This window comes from Nilaparvata lugens, chromosome 7, assembly GCF_014356525.2.
Source record: "Nilaparvata lugens isolate BPH chromosome 7, ASM1435652v1, whole genome shotgun sequence".
Classification (NCBI taxonomy): domain Eukaryota; kingdom Metazoa; phylum Arthropoda; class Insecta; order Hemiptera; family Delphacidae; genus Nilaparvata; species Nilaparvata lugens.
Window position 1 is genome coordinate 31,448,781 of NC_052510.1, and position 20,201 is coordinate 31,468,981.

Sequence of the window (20,201 nt, forward strand, 5' to 3'; positions counted from 1 at the left end):
TCAACCTTTTCTGGAGAGGAAAAAAATTCAGTTTAATGAAAATTTGAAAAATTTTATTTTAGTTCAAAGTTTTCGGTTCACAGATATTGCATGACATGATGATTTCAACTGGAGGCACTATTAGAAAAGGTCATCATCAATTAGGCAAAATTACATCAGAGCAATTTAGATGTGGAATTAATTCAACAAGGAAATGCACTGCTGTAAATATCAAAGTTGTATTGCTCAATTGGAAACTGTCGTGCATCCCTTAAAAGAGTTCAACCGATGTCATTTCAACAAGCTACAATTTATTACAAACCCTTCAGTGAAATAAAACTTTCCTAGAAATACATCAATTCACCATCAAATTAAATTCATAACTAATATCTGTTTTCGCTTAATATCACCTACTCCGAGACTCCCGGAGAAAATCTAAAGAATTGATAAATGAACTTAATCAATATGAAGTATTTATAAAGGATCAAGAAATTGAAATCTTTTCGGGCTGAGGTTGATACCTTCTAGAAACTTGTACATGGAAATTCAAGGCTTAATGATGGATAAGCTAAGGTATTAAATTGATTCCAAACCACCAAGTAATTAATTTAGAAAAGCCACAACTGACTCTTTGGTTCCTCCCAAATAGTTACTACCCGTCCACAAAATTATCAAACGAATCAGTGACACTCAATAAGGTTGAAATGTAACCTAGTACTGCAGCGTGTATCAACTGATTTTATCACATTTTACAAAGTAAGGAGAAATATTCACATAATTAGACGCGATTACACGATACCAGTAGTTTGATAGTCGTCTATACTCCGACTAAATTATAAGCTACTGATTATTAATTTTACTCTCCTGTCCATATCTGAAAAATCTCGTCTAGATCACAAGATTAAGATGGAGTAAAGCCTCGTTTCCAACTTGTAGAAGTGGAAACGGGCTAAAACATTTCAACTCGGCAGGCTTGCGCCAGCCCAATGTGCCGCACAAGTGTTGTTGAGGATTCGTATTTCGCAATTAATTACTCATCTCTTTTTCTCTCTCCAACTTCCTCATGAATAAAGATAGAAAGATTCTGTTTTCGGATTTAGATCCAACACACCCAAAAATAGAATGCATAAGTCAGATTTCCGAAAATACCCAAACATAAGTGAGTTTTGGTCACTTTGATATATTTTTATAGTGCTCAGGATCTCCAGAGCAAGATCTCACGTTAGTGCTAAGTTAGTTAGCGTCTACGTTGTCATTGTGCCCACTTTCATGCAGTTTGTGCCGAAATGGAAACAATAAGCGAAAATATGTAAAAATCGCTCAACAAGCTAGCGTGTTGTGATATTGCATATTGCCATAATGGAAACTAGGCTTTAGTACTGTAGTTCACCATCATATTTTAAATAGATTCAACACTACACTAGTTGGCTGTCTTATGTTATGTCAGATCCAGTCTGTAAGTACAGTATAAAACTCACGTTTGCACACCTCAACTATAAAAAATAAGATCAATCAAAGAAACACTCAGTCAACTAGAATTTGCACTAACATCATGTAAACGCGGGCCTCAAAAACTTGCATGACTTTAGTTGACACACCTCCTGGGATACAAACAAACCGAATTACCACCAAGTATTCGAATAAAATGACTAGGTGAGGATGAGGCAAGCACGCGACTGCTGACCTGTGGCAACGGCAATAATATTGAAACCATACATCTCTACCTACACAGTTATATAGATATCAAATTGTATGCTTGAAACGAGCTGGATGAGCCAAATATTTGGCCGCAGTCCAGGCAACTGAGTAGCACTCCTCTCCTCAGTCCTCACCAACTCTAAGTCGGCACAAATTTCCATGCCACTCCTTCCGATATTAAGTGCTTTCCAAGACACCCAGCCAAAAATACGCCAGCTAGCGTTTTCAAGTAGGCTCAATTAGTTGTATTATCATTTACTCCCATAATATTTATTTATTTAATCATTCAGAATTACACAACTTACAGAAAAGTAGCTTTCGCCTTAAACGGTTTCAATTCTAATTTTTATAGAATTTTGTAATGATAGAGCTTATTATTATTTCAAATATGGTACACCTATTGGATAGTATTGTATAATAATTAACTACTGTACTTTTTATTCGCAGGTGAAATCCAATGAATCCAAAACATTACAGTATATTCCAGTGTATCTTCCGAGTCTCTCGATATTCATATGAAATCGAAAAGTACTCCTAAATCATAAGTAATATCGTCAAAAATCATGAGTAACAGCTTCTAGCGGTGGAATGAGTCCCATATTTTCGTAATTGACATTTATTTTGTCAAAAATTGTTTGTCATTGATTTTGGTGGCGATAGGCCTACCTGGTAATTTACTTTAAGAGGCATGATTGAACCCCATATATTCACTGACATGCAGTTACCTTGTTAGCATAGATTACATATGAGAAGTAATACAGGTAATACTTGATAATCAGATGAACCGTAATTACGTATTAGAAAAAACTTCTATGTTCATTAGATACTGCTTCATGTTTCGTTCCCAATGAAAACTGACGAGGCATATGATACGTATAATCCATGGCTCTATTCAAAGTGGTTTACAATGCAAACGCCAATTAAAATTGCATTGGTTTAAAGTTTAGAGCCTCCTAGTGTAAATTACAAAAAAATCTACAATATGACATAGGCTACCAATCTTAAAAATGGATATTACACGGTCATTATTGTAGGCCTACCCAGCAAATAAATATGAGGTTTTATAATGAGAGTGTGATCTTTAATAGAAAACAAGTATCATAGATTTCCATTCAATTCTACATACTGAGCAAACAATTGTAAAAAGGCTATGGGTAGGCCATTGCTCTAAAAATTATCACTTACTTAGATAATAAAATCAATACTCACGATCACTGATTAAAATTGATGATGAACGGTTTTCCACGTAATTTTGATTTTTCACCACTTATTTATCTACAGTTTGAAAAATAAAAATAGACATAATGGTTTGAGTATTTTTAGAGTCTCTCATACTCAGAAAAAACTTTACATCAACACACAGGACGAAACTACTGACACTGATCTATTGACGGTATTTCCAAGAAAGATGCTTTTACAAATTCGTACTAAACCGAGACAGTCACATTCTTGTGTCGCCTCGGAGGAAATTTAATGCATCTATTATTAACATAAGACGGGAATAGCAGCCGTACCGTACAGTTAAGAGTTTAGTACAATACAGTGTCTGCAGACTGAGATGAATGTAGACAGAGAATCTTCTCCTATCGTCAAGTGATTGAGACTGAGACTCGACTAACATCGAAGCTCGACCGAGTACTCTACAGCTCAACACGCCCGATTTAGTGCTTGAAACGAACCCAACCACGCATCTACAGTGAGCTTCACGTGCATCTTTGTCCAAAGCATATGCCACTTATGGATGACCTACGGAGCTAACATTGTACAGAACCATTGTGAATGGACCGGTCAATTGTTTAACTTAACGACAGAAAAAAGTTTATTGTATTATATAGTAACCTATAAGCTATAAAAGATTGAAATAATTTCAAAGTAGCTATCGCTTAAACTTACCGTTTTGGGCGAAAGCTACTTTGAAATTATTTCAATCTTTTATAGCTTATAGGTTACTTATATATAAGTAATCTTCTAATTATTAGAAGATTCGTGGCAAAGACGGGGGTTTGTGGTTCGCTGGAACGTTTCAAGTCTAGTGGTACAGACTCTTTGAACTGATATTAGAAATTTGTATGATTTCAAGTGAAAATTCATGACATGAAAAAATTATTTGCTAATGAAGAATAATTGACAAGATTTGTCGTATCACACTTCGATTGTCGGCCGACACTTATAGTTGTCCTCCAATTGGCTAACTCTCACCAACAGCTAATTCTCAGACAATCAGAGAAAATTGTAAATTTTAGCCGACAAGCGACAATTAGTGACAAGTAGGTCCTATTTTGATCACAAATAAAGGATAAAGATTTATCTGCATTTCCCATTCTATCATCTTATTTAAGAAAATTAATCAACTCCAATGCTAGATGTGGTTGCAAATATTGTTCTCTTCAAAGGCCATCAAAAAAGCTTCAAGAAATATTTCTTCGGAGATTATTTAAAATTGAACTGGATGAGGAATACATTTCAGGTTCAAAGTGAACCGGATCAAGAATACCTTTTCGGGAATTAAAAAATATATATATTGGAAGATTGGAGCTGGAAAGAAGTTTCAACAATCTTACAGAAGATAGTTCCATGAAAATGATTATTTTGATAGGAAGAAGCGCGGTTGACAATTTGACGATCAGACACAGTCGATGCAGTGCTTACAGGGAATATAGAGGAAACTTGGTAGGCTTATCATGAAGTGTTGAACAAATGAACACTCACTAAAGACTAGAGAGCGCTGTCCGCTTTAGCACGTCGATATCGCCGCCGTTGTACCCCTACGTTTCCCTGCTCCGTACATCCCTCCAAGTCGGAAGTAGTTTTAATTTGACTACTACTTCTGGATGGGATGTAAAACCCAGTACGAGTACCCTTAAATCTTCCGGCATGATTTGCTATTATTTTTTATGCCATTTGTTTTGAGTCACTAGAGTAAGAGTTCTAAACTCTTGTACATAAAAATATAAGTAGTAAGATGTTGAAGATGAATTGAGATTGAAAATAAATCCAATTTATTCATAGGCAATACAGTCTGTATTGTTGATACAGTATTTTAATCACAGGCAAACAACAACGAGATTCGCACTAAAGACTTTCAAAGTATAAATGTATTAGGCTATATTTTTCAAGTTCTACAGGGATCTGTGCTGGGACCATTATTATTTCTTATTTACATAAACGGTTTGCCCAAACAACTACCAATGTTTTCTAAATGTATTCTATTCGCCGACGACACAACTTTAATCATAAATGGAAAAGACCAGGACGAATTACAATTAAATTATAATACTACCATAGCTTCAACAAAAACAGCCCTGACAAACCTGAAACTCAATATAAACACATCCAAAAGTACAGTAATAAATTTCAATACAAGATCAGCAACCGAAACCAACTAGATACTGATGAAGAGGTGACAGATACAGCACGATTCTTGGGAATTACACTTGATGCACACCTAACATGGGATAAACACATTGAAAAGTTGGTAGGTAAACTATCCTCAGCCCTCTATGCCATCAAACGTATAAAGGCAATAGCTGACAAAAAAAACTGCTCTGATGGCTTACTACTCGCTATTTGCATCACACATGGGCTATGGAATAATAGCATGGGGAGCAGCCCCGCAGACCTACATTGTGCAAATATTAATTCTCCAAAAGAAAATAATAAGAATAATAAATGGTTTACCACACGATACACACTGCAAACCATACTTCATACAGGATAGGATCCTCACTGTAATATCTCTATACATACTTAAAGCAATAATACATATAAAAAAATTCAAACCAGACAAGCCACACAGAAGAAATATCCACAAGCACAACACAAGAAGAAAAAATGATCTTGAAATTCCCTACAACAGACTACAAAAATCACAAAAACAGCCAGATTCCTCAGGGTGTAAATTTTTCAACTGTCTACCGGATGACCTCAAACAAATTGAATGTCAAAACCAATTCAAAAAGGCTCTCAAAAAGTATCTGACTGAGAACCCTCTGTATTCAATACAAGAATTCATGGAGCTAAGCGCTCAACGGAGATTCCGCTGATACCCTAACCTCGCCCTCCTACCTTACCTGACGTGCCCCTGATCTCAATGATATAGGTGGTAAAAATAAAAGTAAAGTAAAAGTAAAGTAAAGTAAAGTTACTCATTTTTTATTCGTATGTTTTCATACCCAAATAGGGGAATTACCAATTTGATCTTATTTCTCCTCTATTATTACAACTCAATGCATTTGAACTAGTATTTAGAACAGTCCTAATAAATTGTTCATTCATTCTCAGAGTTGATAGTAGAGATGTGAGCAATGTACTGTATAGCCTAATTCCAATAAATATGAAATAGCCTGAAAATTAACAACTCCAAAAATTACTTATGTTCATGTACTTAAGCTCTTCAAGTTTTCAAGCTCTTAATATTAAAAAAAACATTCATAGAATACCGTATACAATATGTATTAAATTTATTCATTTCACTATGAATTAGGTAGGCCTATGCAATGGTGTCTCCTTTATTACAAACATGATATTACAAATAAACAAATAGGCTATCCAACCATTAGATATAATTTTTTTTCAGGAATATAGGGCAGCTCCAAAAGCCATTTACATTAAATAAATATTACACATTTATCAAAGTATTAAGATCTGGAGGTACGCCAGAGTTTTTCAAGTTTTTCAAGTAGTACGCAGGTGCAAAAATGTTGGAAGCCCCTGCTCTATTGGATGAATCTCCCAATTTAAATTTTACATAGCAAGCTGTATAACACAGGTACATCGTGTATATAGGATAGATAGGCTGCAATTGATTGATTTATACAATAAGTACATTATCAAAATGATAATTGAATAAGGGAGAGGAAAAATAAGGTAACCTTGTGCTATTCCTCTCTCAAATTTAGATAACACATAGTCCGAAATAGGTCAAGTCTAGTAGTTTTTCAATTTACAAAATTGAAGAAAAAATTGCTTTTAAGTCGGAAGTACATAAAAATATTTAACTTTTTGTTATTTGCTGCTTCTGTTACTACTATTTACTGTATTACAGTCCACGGTGGTTTGGAACCACCAAAGATTATAATATTCATTCCTCCCACAAACTATGCACAAGGATAGAGCTCATGTAGACATCATTAAAGTTCCAATTAATCAATACAGTAACTTAATTGCTCTTCAACAAAGTTTTCTGAAGTGCTTTTTTACTGTAAATGTAAATATTGGCATAGGAGTGATTGGAATATATTTGTGGCTACTTATTTTTATTTATAAAATAGAATTATAGTAGGCTTACCCTTTTTTAAATTAATATTTTTTGTATTTTTAAACTATTATTTTATTTTATTTATTATCTATTATTTATTATTTATTGCCCTATATATTAATTTTATCATATGAATTAGGTTGGCTTATATAATATCACTTAGGCCTATCTATAAATGTGTAGGCAGAGAAAACTCCTATAGGCCTAATTCTATAATTTTGTATTCTGTGGTGTAGGTTACAGTATAGTAACTTGTAGGGCTACTCAATATTTAGTAAAATAAAACATTTTTGAAGTATGTCATAAATTGAAGTTTGAAGCAACACAGCATTGAACTAGGAAAGTATGCAATTCATTCTTTTGAATTTATCAAGATTTTTCACCTCATGATGATTTTTATGGGAATGAACAACTTTCTACTTTAGGGCTGTATTACATTAGGACACCAGACTGCGATACTAATGAGACACCAGTGGTATTCGTATGCTATTCTGGTAGAGGCTGGTGTCCACTCGGGTCACCAATCCTATTGGTGTCTTACTGGTATCTTACAACACTGGTTGTGTAATAGAAATGAAAGTAAACGTTGTCTTTGGTATTTCTTTAATTAAAACTTTAAAGTTTAAAAAATATGAACTACCTATTGTACTGTATTTTATTTTTCAATTGATTAATTTATTTTTTGTGTTATATTGCAATAACAGCATAACCTAATTAGGTAGGTTAAAAAGTAGTTTGCCTAACAACATGAATGGTAAATAGATATAATCTGATAGCTCCGAGGAAAAAATTGAAACCCCAAAATATCACTAGGTCATCCGACCAAAATATTTGAAATTTTTATCAAAGCCTGATTACAAGAAGTAGATTATTACAATAATAACATAAACTATGATTAGTGAGAAGATTTGAATAATTAACTTAATAACTGCATTTTAGTCAAAGAAAACCACTATGAATCTTTATTGTGAAAGCCTATGTTGAATTGTAGTACTGTAGGTATAGATAAGATAGCATTGATTTGTATCAAAATATTGCAGTTCCAAAATCGCAAATCAACAATCAAAGATTCTCAATTGACGTCAAAATTGTTGAAATAACAAAATAAGTGCATAAAAAATCAAAGCAAAGATTACATTTAAAACATAAGCTGAATTAAGAGAATTAAATCTGGGGAGAGAAAATAGATTTTAGGTACTCACTCTTTCCATGTTTTTCAGATTTAGGCGTCGAAGACATTTCTCACACCCCAATTTTAAAGCACCTAGACCTTCTACATTAAAATACATAACGTAATCATGGTAAAAAACAAATTCGCAAATTGATGTCAACAATAAACTGGGACCTTGACCACCATATTACACTGAGCACAAACATGATATCATACCACTACACTGGAAATTCTTTGTAGCTACATTTCTGGTTCTGCAAGCAGTTTGTCGCAACACTGAAGTGAGGCGCATGCGTTGGTCCTTTATCAAATTTACTAGAATTTCAAATTCAGCTAATAAAGAATGCAATTGATTCTTCATTGCAATAGCTCCCTAATAATTATAACCCCAAATGTAAACACTGATAATGAGTGTCAACCGGTCTATCAAATTAAATAATAACCTCTATGTTTTACTAAAAATCTTGTCACAGATGCTGATCGCTGATGACAGGTTAGCTAGCGCTTATAGTGAGCAAGTTATGATCTAAATTAATGTAGTCTACTTTGCGCGAAAATTTAAAAATATTTTATAGATTAACTTTATACATTGATTATGAATTACTATAAATTTTTACATTGCTTTGCACTATTCTCATAGTATAATACATTGAAAAAATATAGTATTTCTATACAAAATAATAATTCATTTGAAAAAGGACACTTTAGAATAGCCCCCACCCCAGAGTTGTTTTTGAATAAATCCATAGGCCCGGTTGCACAAAAGCCGATTCAATTTTAATCGGCTTTTCAAAAACGCCTTCTCTGTAATTCTTGTGGAATTAATCACGATTAAAATTTAACCGGCTTTTGTGCAACCGGCATATAGAATTCAATCTTATCTTTAGTTTAAACATTAAAATACCTGCCGCACGGCAATAGATTTAATCTTTAACCTAAAACTAAAGTAGGCTAATTCCCTTCAGTAGAGACTATAAAAGTTTTGGAATAAACTTGAATACGCAAAGTAGAGTTGAAACTTCTGATTCCACGACATTCTTGGGTCTGATGATGGAGAGTGATTCGAAGTGGAAGCTTCATATTTCTCATGTCACTGGTAAATTGAATAGAGCCTTGTTTGCATTAAGAGTAATGGCTAGAGTAGGGAGTGAAAAAACTGTTCTTTTTGTATATCATGCTTATTTTCTGTCAGTTGTGAGATACGGAGTTATTTTTTGGGGAAAAAGTATAGAGAATAATGGAATATTCATACTGCAGAAGAAAGCCATTAGGATAATTTATAAGATTAATACAATGCGCTCTTGCAGACCTTATTTTAAAGAAAAGAGATTGCTGACGGCTCCTGCTATTTATATATTAGATTTAGCAATCTTCGTTTTTAAAAATAGACGAATGTATGAGGAGAACCAGGTGAGTCATCCCCATAATACTCGATTTAGAGGTTTTGTTTACCCACATCACAGACTAAGCCTGCTGGAGAGTGGCCCGTTTTATATGGGAATGAAAATATTTAATTCAATCCCATCTCACATAAGAGAAATTGATGGCTTGAAGGAGTTCAAAAAAACACTCAGGGAATCCCTTATTGTATTGTGTCCGTACAGATTAGCAGACTTCCTTGTTGAATAGTGTTTGATTGATGTATGTTATGTGGGATCTGTAGTGTTGAAATAGGAGGGATGGTAGATATTAGATTAAACTTCGACGTGTCATATACTGCGGGATCGTTGCTCCCTTAATGCAGTTCTGTAATTGTGACGAACAAGTAAAGTAAAGTAACCCGAATCTTTGGGGTTTTATACAGAATAAAATATAGGTAATCAATTATCGTTGGGCCTGTCGTATAGCAAATAGTAGGCCTGAACAAATTCAAGTATTATAGAAATCACTAGTAGGTACCATCTTAATACTTTGTTATTTATTTAACACAACTAGTTTTAAAAAATTTATACTCATCATTTTTTATGCTGAAGTGACCAATTAGGCTATAGGTAAATGAAATCTCTGAATTTGTTTGTACTGATTGAGGTATAGTCAACAGCACGAAAATAGTCCGATGGAAATCGGATATTGTTAGTAGAATAGCATATTATCTCTTATCACCATAAGAATGGCCACTAACGGTAGAACATGCATGATAAACATTCAAGTTTATCTTACACACATGTTTATCATCAGCGAGAGGATTTTAAGACAAAATAAACAACCAATAACAATATATAAACCACTGGAAAATTACAAATTATAATGATAGAAAAATAATTAAACCTTAGTTAATAGAGTAGCGAAGAAGAAATAAACATCAAAAATCGGAGACATAAAGACCTGACCTCAAAATATATTGCTCATAGCGTTTCGCTGTCATCATGCATGTTCTACCGTTGGTGGCCAGCCTAAGATGCCACAACAATGATCTCGTAACACTGAAATGCTAATACTTTCCGAATATAACACCATATCACGTATTCTTGTGTGCATTCATAGAGTTTCGTTCATCTGAAATTACAATTCAGATGTTTTACATAAAGAACGGCAGGATGCGCATATACGCACAGATATGAGCCAACCCAAGGTTTTATGTGGATCGTGCTGATAGGTGGTATTTTATATTGTGTCTCTAACGGTGCCTGCAGGATACCAGGCTCACTCGTGTAGTATTTAGCCTTGCCTGGACATGCGGGGCTCTGTATGGGTTGACTCCTCCACTTCCCTAGCTGTTTGTGAGGACCACATGAACAGAACAAACTCCAAGGCAACTCCAGAAGTTGCCTTGCCTTCTAACCCACGGGATCTGTCCTATCTGGGCAGGTTCCTTAATCTGAAATGGGTGGTTCAGGAACACAGGTGGTTCCGTTGCACTCTTATGTAGAGGCTATCAACATTGAGAAAGCTTCTACTGATCACGACATTTATGATGTAAGCTCAATCACATCATCCCAACTATAGAGAGGGAGGATGAGATTCTCAGACCACTGTTCAAAGAAGGACGGCCATTCAGGCTAATCGTTTTGGGAGAGGTGAGGCTTTTGACCTTGCAGAAGTAACAGAGGGGCAAAAAGAAAAAAAAAACCAAGAGACCAGAGATGGGGGAAACTTCGAGCACAAATTTGTGTCAAGAAGCTGAGTCAAGGGTAGCTAGGCACCCTAGAGGTAACTTGGCGACCCCTTCCTCAGCGGAAGGACCTTCAAAGGAGGCCAGGAGTAGGTCTCGAGGACAAATTAGTCTGATAGACTGCTAAGCATATTATTTGATTATAAATCAAATCAATCAATTATTGTTACCTTAGTGTTATTTATTTATTTACAATAAAAATGACACTTATGTAATAATATTGGTAGATAAAATAATAAGGTAGTCCTTGTGCTATTTTTCTTCCAAATTTATAGGTGACAAAGTCCAAGATAAGGTTAGAATTTCACGTGTACAATGTTTATAAAATTTTAGTCCAAAATAAACATGAAAACTATAAATTTTGAATTCAGATGGCTTGAATTAATAAATTTATTACAAATATTCCACTCAATTACTATTTGTAACAAATAATATTGAGTTATTTAAAGCAAATTTGGAACCATTGAAGAAACACAAACTTTTAAACTTTGTAATTAATTTTTAATTACAAGTCTCTCTTCAGCAGATATTGCATTCCTCCAATTTGTGACTTGTTTTTCCAAATCAGGCTTCACTCTTGTTAAAATTTAATCAAAGGTTGAAGTTGACATTAGTATGTACTCATAAAATCGGGACTCATGCTTTCTTGAAACATTAAACAGTGATGGTGATATTGACCAAATAGTCTACGATTCAAATTAATTTCTTTAAGTATTATTTTCATATATATATATATATATATATATATATATATATATATATATATATATATAATATATATATATATACTTTAATTAATTGTTGCCACAAAGTAATGTCCGTGCAAACTTCTTGGACAACGCCATTTTCTTGACGCTCAGACGCTTCCTGTGTGTATCATGAACGCCCTGACCACGCCATGCCACGCTCCACTCTAGAACGCCACGCCACGCTCCGCTTTCAATGTGGTTGTACCCCCCTTTACATTGGTGTTGCTATATCGTTGCATGTCATTGAATAAAGCAAATATAGCTCTATGCTTTTTTACCTCCACACTGTTGATGCCAAATCGTTTTTTTTTTTGCTATGAAGAAATAAAAGAAACTACCAAATAATTTTATATTTATTAAGAAAATCTATTATTAGTTATGATAATTACGAATAAAAAATAATCATTATTAAGAAGATTAGTAATTAATTTCACATAAGATGTACCGGAATCTGCTTTCTACTGTACAATGCAAAGTTAAAGCAGAGAATCGACAACCCTGTCGTTCTATATTCTTCAATGACTTTATAAGGTGAATCTCAATATAGGGGGCGTGCGTCCCCGGCATGGCCACTCTCAACACTGGATGCATGTCCTTTACACTGTCCCTCCCAAGTAAAAATTAATTCTGTACGGAGTATAGTCTTCAGCTTCATACGTCAATCTGCTTGCAATTCGCTTCTTCATACTATTGCAAAAATCAAAATAAAAATGTTAATGCTATTATTTATTACTCTACTCCACACATTTCAGACTCATGAAGATACCATTAAACGGACGTTTATGCCAGTTTGTAAAATTGTATATTTTGACAAAATTAAATTTTCACAGGGAAACTAGGATCAATAAATAATAAGAAAATGTATTAGTATACCTTTTATATAATTATTTTTGTAAACAATATTTATAATTTATATAACATTCTTCCTTGAAGATAAGTCTCTGTCTGTCTTAATTTTACATGAGATGAGCCCTTTGGAACATTGGGACCCACTTTTGAAGATTTCCAATTTGCGGATAAATCAATTAGAAGTACCAACTATATAACTACTAAACTGGTAATTTGTAAATTATAAGTTAGGCCTTCTCTCCAACAGAAAACCTATTGAATAAGGTCAATGATGCCGTGCTTTCTACTTGCATAATAGTTCTCTAAAATTTAGGCCTTAATAATTATTTTTTTAAAATAATAGAAATCGGAATTAGTCAAAGAAAATGGTTCACGTTCTCTTACTGAATGTTTGTAAATTAAAACAGAGTCTATTAAAGTTAAACTATTGGAATGATCTGTGCTTAGCATTGTTCATTGCTTCTAGTTGCCTCATAACTACTGATTTTATCTAAAGAATATTCTATCATACATCAATCAGAAAATAGGAACAGAGAATGTGAAAATATTCAAAGTATTCATGAAGTATAATACAGAATGATCTTCAACATAATAACTGAAATAATGAATGGAATAAATAAGTAACCATTTAAACTATTGATAAAATGTATTAAATCCAATAAATAATAAATAGTTAATTTGTAAATTAATTGAGATATGATGAACAAATTCCACCAACTACTGCTTTATTATTGAATAATTTGAACAAGGAGGGTTTAAAAGTCACTGGTGCAGAGATTGTTGATTCCAACAACATAGTACTTGAATAGTTGAAAAAATATTTTATCGAAAAATACTATCCATTTTCCCAATCCAAACTAAGATTAATTTCAAGTTCTCATGCAATAGCATGATTATGTAATCTCAAGTTTTGAAGAACATAAATTGACCCTCCAAAAGCTGAGTCGCATGTTGACTTGTTTACATATCAAATGTAGATAGAACCATAGAAAAAAGATAGCATAGCTCATACTATCTTTTCTCTATAATAGAACTGAAATAACTATTAATCAGCAACTTTATAAATGTTGTGAATATATGATCACGTTGAGTCCGTTTTGTAATAGTATAGTCCATGTAATAGTACATTGTTTAATTTCAAACTTGATTTCCATAAAATAAGTTCAATTTCAAAATCAAACAAGGCGATAAATTGTCACAATGTGAAAAGGCAAATCTTGTCTGTTTTTCAAAATGTGAAGTCGTATCGAATAGACTATTTATCACAATGATTGAGTATTGATAGATTGTGGAACCAACATACTATTGGAAACAATCGACACTAACAAATAATATTTGTATAACTTGCAGACGTATATGAGCACTACCACCTAAATTTACAGGTAAATCTACGCGGTAGTGATATAAGTCAGTATTGCACATGAAGCTTAAACTGCTATTGGATTGCTTTGGATTTCAACATTGGAACATACAAGACGATCGTCCAAATTTCATAATATAAAATATTGATACTATATGTTAATGATGCACAATATATACATATTTGAGAAGCGTTTGCGGTCAATGACAGTGTTCTGTGACGTCGACAACGACCGACTTCTTCCAGCCGAACAAGAAGTAGCCTATTGCCGAGCCGACCACCACCGCCGCACAAAGGTACACGTTGTACGTCATAAATATCAACATGAGCAAGTAGCTGATGATCATCTGCACCACATGCAGGCCTGTTTGCAACGCGTGCATTTTACTCAGCATTGACGGCCTGAAACACAAACATTACATTCATATTTCAAGTTAACTAGAAAATAACAAGTCATTTTGGAGAAAAGTTTGAAAATGGTTTGAAAGCCGAAATTAGTTGTGTTTTATATAATTTTATAAAAACTGTACACGTAAAATTCTAACCTTATCTTGGATTTTGACACCTATAAATTTGGAATAAAAATAGCACAAGGACTACCTTATTATTTTATCTTTCAATGTTATTACATAAGTGTCATTTGCATTGTAAATATATATATAAATATAATATGAGTGTTTATAAGAAAAGTTTTGAAAAAGGGTACTATGTAATTATTTCCATATTGATTAAAATAATATTTATTCATTTACATTAACGATTAATACACAAATCATTATGAATGATTGGTGAAAGGATCATCCCAAAACTGTTTCTTCCCCAAATTTTTAAATAAATGTTAATAAATCAATCTATGGTGGATATACATTTTAAGGGGATTCTCGTTAATGCAAAAGTTAATAAGGGTTAATGGTGGGCGAATCAATTATTACAAATCGCCAAATTCATGGGAATCATATTTAGGTGAGGAGTAATTATATAAAATTATTCTATAATTTGTCTTACACATGTTTGTAAGATGTTGCGTTTTGAGAATAAAAACGTTTTAATTCATTCACATAGAAATTAAATTTAAAGACATAACTTGAGTTGCGCTGACCCATTGGACAACCGTCTCTAGTGTGAGGTCGCTAGTTCCTATGCACAAGCCTTATATTTATATTGTAAGTACCCAGAATACTTCATGCTTGTACCTCCTTTTGCATCTTGTATCTTACATTTCAATTTTTTTCTCGAAATGAGCCTATTTGAAATCTTAAACTACTCAGATTTGATTGAGTTAATAAGATCTGAACTCTTAATCCTTACTCATACATTATTTATAAATAACTACCGAACAATATTCAATACATCTATAAATTAAGAAATATTCAAAAATATAAAAATACTTATTAGTGGATGAGAGAGAAATACATAACATTCAGCATTTTATGAGTATTATTCCATGATACGATGTAATCGAATGATAATCAGTTCTAGCTCCAAAAAGAATAGTTTTATTGGAATTCTCCTTGACAAAATACGTTATTTTAAGGAAACATCTTTTACATTATTCTTTCAGCTTGACTTGTGGATTTTTGTTTGACTTTTTCGGCCTTTATTTTGTTTACAGTACATTATATTCATTTAACAATTTGAAAGTTAGAAGACTCCAGAAAAGTAATTCATGAGAATAACATAATAAGGTTGATTGTAAATTGCTTTTAAGAGGTTAAAATAATTTAGAGAAGGAATAAAGTGACATATAAATAGTAAAGCTGAAATATAAAACAGCATTATCAAGAACTAATAGTCATGCTGAGAAAAGTTCACAAGCTACCGAAAAATGATTTACTAATTGCTTCAAAAGTTTCACCCGTAAAATATGAGTCATACATATTTTTCAATTTACAGGTAATACCATGCAATGGACTCAGCTGGAAATCGAAGACGATAATATAGTTTGTACAAATGTAAATGAGTAAAAAAAGAGAATGATTTTCAAAATTGAAGATTATTTGGAAACGTAAACCGATTCACAAAGAACAATGAATTTGAAACAAAGAATTATCAACAGATAAAGCCAGTTGATTTCTAACTACTGCAAAAATGGAAGCATAAAACAATTTCTAACAAATTAATAATGAATTTGAAATAGAGTACAATCAACAGTTAAGGACAGTTGATCAATACATCGCAAAATGATGAACCAAAGACATTAATACAAACAGTAAAAAGCAATACACAAAACATAATGTAAACAAAGATCTACCAAAAAGCAAAATAATCGAACGTGACTAATAAAGGTGAAGGCTAGCTAACTGCAAGTGCTATAATATATCTGCATGCGAGACTGAATAGAAGTGATTAACTGTTGTTGACAATTTCAAAACTCACGGCTGTTTATGAATCACTTCGCCAACGACGCTGAAAGAAAATATAATTTTAGAAATATATTGTTGGATTGAATTTTAAAAATTATGATCTTACGATCCTCAAATTGAAGTTTTATAAATTTAATTATTTTCAAATCAGAAGAACTTTTTAGAATAAGAATAAGAATAAGAATTTTATTTGCCATCAAACATATAAACATCAATGCAATAGGCTTCGTCAACAAAATATAAATTTGAAATACATATTACAATATAATATATAACATGAAAACTAATTATAGCTCACAGTCTAGCAATACTACTAATATCACAGTCTAGAAATTCTCTTAAGTTATAAAATGGATTCTTTTTCAGCCAATTCTTTACCACTAATTTAAAGCTTATTTCTTGCAAATTTCTTATTGCTATGGGGAGTTTATTAAACATTACATGCCTCTGATACATATGACTCCTATGAGTTCTAGACAATCTTACATAGGGTGTGAGAAGGTCACCGTTTTGTCTGGTATTGTAATTATGGTTATCACTATTTTGAAGATAATTTCCCAAATTGTTTCTCACCTGGATTAGATTGTAATAAATATAGGCTACAATGAAGTCACAGTCATTATACCAAATTTAATAAAACTCTCTCTACAGGAATCTCTTTGCTGCAGGTTAGCAATAATTCTGATGACTTTTTTCTGTAGTATTAACACCCTTCCTGCATTGCTGCTGTTCCCCCACAGCATAACTCCATAACTGATGAGTGAGTGGACAGGCCAGAATAGGTCATCAGTAGTGTTTGAGTACCTACGCAATATTTTAACTTCCTTATAAGATAGACTACTCTTGAAATTTTCCTGCATACAAACTCCACTTGCTCTTTCCATGTTAACTTATTATCTAAATATAAACCTAAAAATTTGACTGATCTATTCTCACAAACATTATTCGCCAATGAAAAATATATATATTCTCAGTCTTATCATTATTAATTGCTAATCTATTAGATTCAAACCAGGCCGTAGACAATTGGATACTCTCTATCAACCTTGCTGTAACGTCTTCCTGTCTTTTTTGAGAGCACATCAATGATGTGTCGTCTGCATACAGTATTGGTAGACAATTATTAGATGATACACTACAATGAAAGTCATTCATGAATATTAGAAATAGGAATGGGCCCAATATCGACCCTTGAGGTACTCCTGCTATCACCTTTACAACTTCTGACTTCTTACTGTTTATAATTACAACTTGTCTCCTATTTTGCAGATAAGACATGATTACATTTAGCTCACTGCCCAAGATACCATAGTGGCGTAATTTATTCTCTAGAATAGTGTGTGATATGCAGTCGAATGCTTTTTGTAAATCTATTAGACACACACCTGCAATTAACTTATTCTCAAATGCTTCTAATATCCTATTAACAACAGTCTCAACGGCTGTTATGGTAGAATGTTTCGGTCGGTAACCATATTGATGTTCATAGAGTAAGTCATTGGAATTAAAATAGTCGTACAATTGAACAAACATACAGGCTTCAATAATCTTACCTATTATAGGAACTAAAGCTATTGGTCTGTAACTATTAGGCTGCGTTTTATCACCTTTCTTGTAAACCGGAGTTACCTTACTGAGCTTTAAGCAACAGTAACTTGATTTTGAAGCGAAATCTAATTATTGAGTTATAATCAAAACTTTAGATATTAAGTCATCATGAGTGTTTGAAAATAAATGACTGGGTTTCAACATGTTATACATCAAAATAAAGAGAAAATCAAACAGATTCACATATTAGCCTACGGTACAAGTGTTCAATGTGAGCATGAGCACCATTCGTCACTCGGCACACATCAAAACGATATGCGAGTTTTTGCCAAACTTTGATGAGTGTATCTTATGAGTGATTGTTGCAATCTTATTTCTATAAAATTTGGCAAGGTCAACTGGCAGTGGAAACCCGGTCTTTAATGAACCCTTAAAGATAGAAAGGCCAGGTAACCGCGAGGGAAACAAGCCCTGTCATGAGGTCCCTTACGACCCATCCATGCAATGCGATTAGGTTCAGTTATTCTAGTAAGGTGGGGCATCAACTTGTTGATGGATGATTCTGGTTAATCCTGAGTCAGTTGAAAGAAGAGTCATATCAAAGAATCCAGATGAGAAGTACCAGTTACCGTTGCTTCACCAACAAAGAAAGGACCATATATTTTTTGCCGGGATATGGCACAAACAAGGAATCAAAAGTGTTCAAGTGTTTAAAAATAGCACTGATGTCAAATAGCAAAACTGTTTCAACTTTCTCTTTCATTTGATATAAATGACATGTGGATGAAAGATTGATGTAATACATATTATAACATGTTAAAATTCCTTCATTCATTTTGAAACATGCTGTGTATAATGTGGGGCACAAATTGAAATTTCGACATGACGGTCCTCTTTTGTGATTTAAACTCATTGAGAATTGTTTTTGTAATTGAATCAAATTATTGTACGAAGTTGAATATCAAGACCGCATTGATCTTGGAAATAAGTGTTCATCCGATATGATTAAGGTTCCATTGAAAACCTCGAGTATCATAGATTGTAATAATCTTATTTTTGGAGGTTGAATGTAATAGATATTCTAATAATAATAGAATTTCATTTTGTAGTTTTACAAAGAAATATTTCTAACATAATAGATGATTAAACAAGATTTTTAACCCTGTGGTTTCTTTAAAAAATCAGATAATGAAGGATTCAACTACCTGCCTACTTATTATGGCAATAGATTATTTCAACTTTAGACAACTATTACAGCAAAAAATGTAGGAGAAATCTTTTAAAATGTTTATTCTATGTGTAATTTTTTTAGATATTACGGTACTAGGAATAGCAAAAGCTAAAGCATAAAATACTCCGCAAAACATAGAATCCACAGTGCAAGAAATAATCTTGTAATTTCAAATAATGTGATAAAGTTCTATTATAAATTACTATGTGTGTTGGTGCAAAGAAAACCAAACTCATCCCGTTGATGATTTGAATCAAACATAGAGATGGAACTGAGGAATCATGAGCTGAAATATTTATTGAAATGGCAGTGATTAGATAATTATGGATAAGTTTGTTTTCAAGTGGGTTCTTTCAAAAGGAAATGAAAAGCAACCTTTACTAGCTATTTTTAGCGATACTGTATTTCATTTCATAATTTCTCAAATACGTTGAAAACCCTCAAGTGCTCTTTGATAGAAACAATGGAAGGTGAAATAAATTGTTAGAGTAAAAAATATTGAGTAATACTACAAAGTTCAAAACAGTCAACATTTGAGGAAGATTACAATGAGAATAAATAGATGGGGAAGAGATACTCACTGTACGACTCTGCTGTCCATTGAGCTAGCTGACTTATCAACAGGCATCTGTACGGATCTGTACTGCAGTGCATTGTATGAGCTCCAGAAGAGGTGCTCCCTGAACACATTAGAAATCTTTCAGTAAAGAATTCAAATGATTCAAACTGATTATGCATTCCCTTCAACAATTGAATAGAATGAACAAGAAATGCTACGTTGGAAAATCGATAACAATTTAATTTCAAATCGTTAGCCAAATTTGTTCACTATCAATTTCAGTATAGGCCTGTCATAAATTGTTGTGCTTTGTTGATTCTAAAAT

General features: G+C 32.9%; 2 protein-coding genes across 12 annotated transcripts in view; both read right to left on the bottom strand.

The window, feature by feature from the left end:
* The window catches only part of LOC111050783 (guanine nucleotide-releasing factor 2), a 76,976-nt gene extending 68,394 nt beyond the window's left edge, over window positions 1-8,582 (bottom strand). Inside the window, exon 1 of one of the 2 annotated variants that reach the window (XM_039432542.1) lies at window positions 8,137-8,582. In XM_039432542.1, coding sequence (XP_039288476.1) covers window positions 8,137-8,173 — 37 coding nt within the window. In that variant the 5' untranslated portion in view covers window positions 8,174-8,582. Of the gene's footprint in view, window positions 1-2,886; window positions 3,296-8,136 lie in introns of those variants that run through there. The other variant, XM_039432548.1, reaches the window with a different exon arrangement.
* A 4,246-nt stretch (window positions 8,583-12,828) lies between these two features.
* LOC111050732 (high affinity copper uptake protein 1) overlaps window positions 12,829-20,201 on the bottom strand; it is a 46,330-nt gene continuing 38,957 nt past the window's right edge. For 6 of the 10 annotated variants that reach the window (XM_022337114.2, XM_022337120.2, XM_022337106.2 and 3 more), the window contains exons 4-6: window positions 19,899-19,997; window positions 16,552-16,581; window positions 12,829-14,577 (exon numbers count right to left, since the gene is read on the bottom strand). In XM_022337114.2, the coding sequence (XP_022192806.2) occupies window positions 14,376-14,577; window positions 16,552-16,581; window positions 19,899-19,997 (331 nt within the window). In that variant the 3' untranslated portion in view covers window positions 12,829-14,375. The remainder of the gene's footprint in view (window positions 14,578-16,551; window positions 16,582-19,898; window positions 19,998-20,201) is intronic. The other 4 variants (XM_039432562.1, XM_022337134.2, XM_039432563.1 and 1 more) reach the window with 2 other exon arrangements.